Genomic DNA, 1,536 nt, shown 5'->3' with positions numbered 1-1,536 from the left:
TGTTGCACTTTGTTTATTCGAAGATGATCTGAATATATTTGTTGAATGCGATGGACTGTAAGGTGTTTGAGGATCACCATTAAAAGAACTCCGTGTATCAGATGTTGCACTTCGTTGGATACTTTTTGAAGTTTCTAAAAAATATATGTAAAATATGTAAATATCTGTTTTTAAATGATATAGAGTTCATTTATTGTTTATTTATCTACTCTGAGTAACTTGTAAAATATTACTGTTTCTGTCTTTACTTCAGCTCGATTTTTATCTTTTTCATTTAGTGTTAAAACTATAAATAAACAAAGGAGTAGATCTGTATGTTTCGTAATGTTAAAATCTAGGAAAGCAATTCTTAATTAATATACATAATTATAAATCTTTATCTATTTCTATAGTTAACCAAAATGTTAATATTATTATCTTGATATATAATGACCATAACTAGTTAATATATCAAACTTACGTGATGATGAAAGTGATGCTTCATCGTCATTTGCCTTGTCATTTAATCTGACAATCTTTGGTGGTGGTGGAAGTTTATGCTTCTCAGATAAAGCCTCGTCCTCATCATCACTGCTGCTGTATATTAATTTTTTCGGTTTATGGATTGTTCTTTTTAATGGCAAAGCCTCGTCAACATCACTTTGACAATCAGACGTTATCTGTGCTTGTTTGATTTTACTTTGTGCTTTACTATAATCATCTACAATACAATTATACATATATAAATTATATTATACAATAAATTATGCATATAGTAAGTTTGATAAATATTTTATAGAAAATTTTGTAATTTACACATTACCAGTTTCAAAAAAACAGCGTTTAATTTTAAAAATTTTCCAAGAACCATCTTCCTCAGGAACTACGCCTTTTTTAATAGCCTTATCATATTGAGATTGAAACTTATAAGGCGGCCAGAACACTTCCTGTTTACGTGGTGTTAACCACTGTTTGCTTACAAGAGCAATGCCACCACCACTATCATCTGTAAATTCAATTCCAATGAACGACATTGCTAAACAGTAAATGTCGTTAAACCTACAAATTTTAATACAAATCAATTAATACACAGAGAAAAATCCGGGCCTAATCTAATCGGAAAATCCGATGTAAGAGTAACAAACGGATATTTCCGATAAACGTGATCGGAAAAAAAAACGTTGAAGACTAATCGGAAATATCCGTTTGTTACTCTTTCATCGGATTTTCCGATTAGAAATATCCGCTGAGGAAATTCCGATTAGAAATATTCGATAGAACGAATCCGATTAATAGCCAATCAATAGATAATATTTTTAATGTTATTTTTGGTAATGTAATAATAAATCAATTTTTTAGACATTTGTCTAAAAACATTAAAAATATTATCTATTGATTGGGCTATTAATCGGATTCGTTCTATCGAATATTTCTAATCGGAATTTTGTTAACGGATATCTTTAATTATTACATTACAAATTTAAAAAATAAATTTGTAATGTAATAATTTATATTTCATCTGATGCATAAAGGTCGTTCTACATTAGTCGCATCTTA

At 28.7% G+C, this 1,536-nt stretch overlaps 1 protein-coding gene across 1 annotated transcript; it reads right to left on the bottom strand.

Moving 5' to 3' along the window:
* Positions 1 to 6: 6 nt before the first annotated feature.
* Positions 7 to 1,332, bottom strand: LOC105557039 (the record flags this gene model as incomplete). The annotated part of the gene is made up of 3 exons (XM_012004173.1): positions 803 to 1,332; positions 461 to 700; positions 7 to 134 (listed from the first exon to the last, which is right to left on the bottom strand). Coding segments are annotated over exons 1-3 (579 nt in total), but the record flags the coding sequence as incomplete, so codon positions are not given.
* Positions 1,333 to 1,536: the final 204 nt, after the last annotated feature.

The sequence above is a fragment of the Vollenhovia emeryi genome, unplaced genomic scaffold (genome assembly GCF_000949405.1).
Source record: "Vollenhovia emeryi isolate VEMERY1.0 unplaced genomic scaffold, V.emery_V1.0 DF948184.1, whole genome shotgun sequence".
Lineage (NCBI taxonomy): Eukaryota > Metazoa > Arthropoda > Insecta > Hymenoptera > Formicidae > Vollenhovia > Vollenhovia emeryi.
This window is presented reverse-complemented; position numbering and strand designations above follow the sequence as displayed.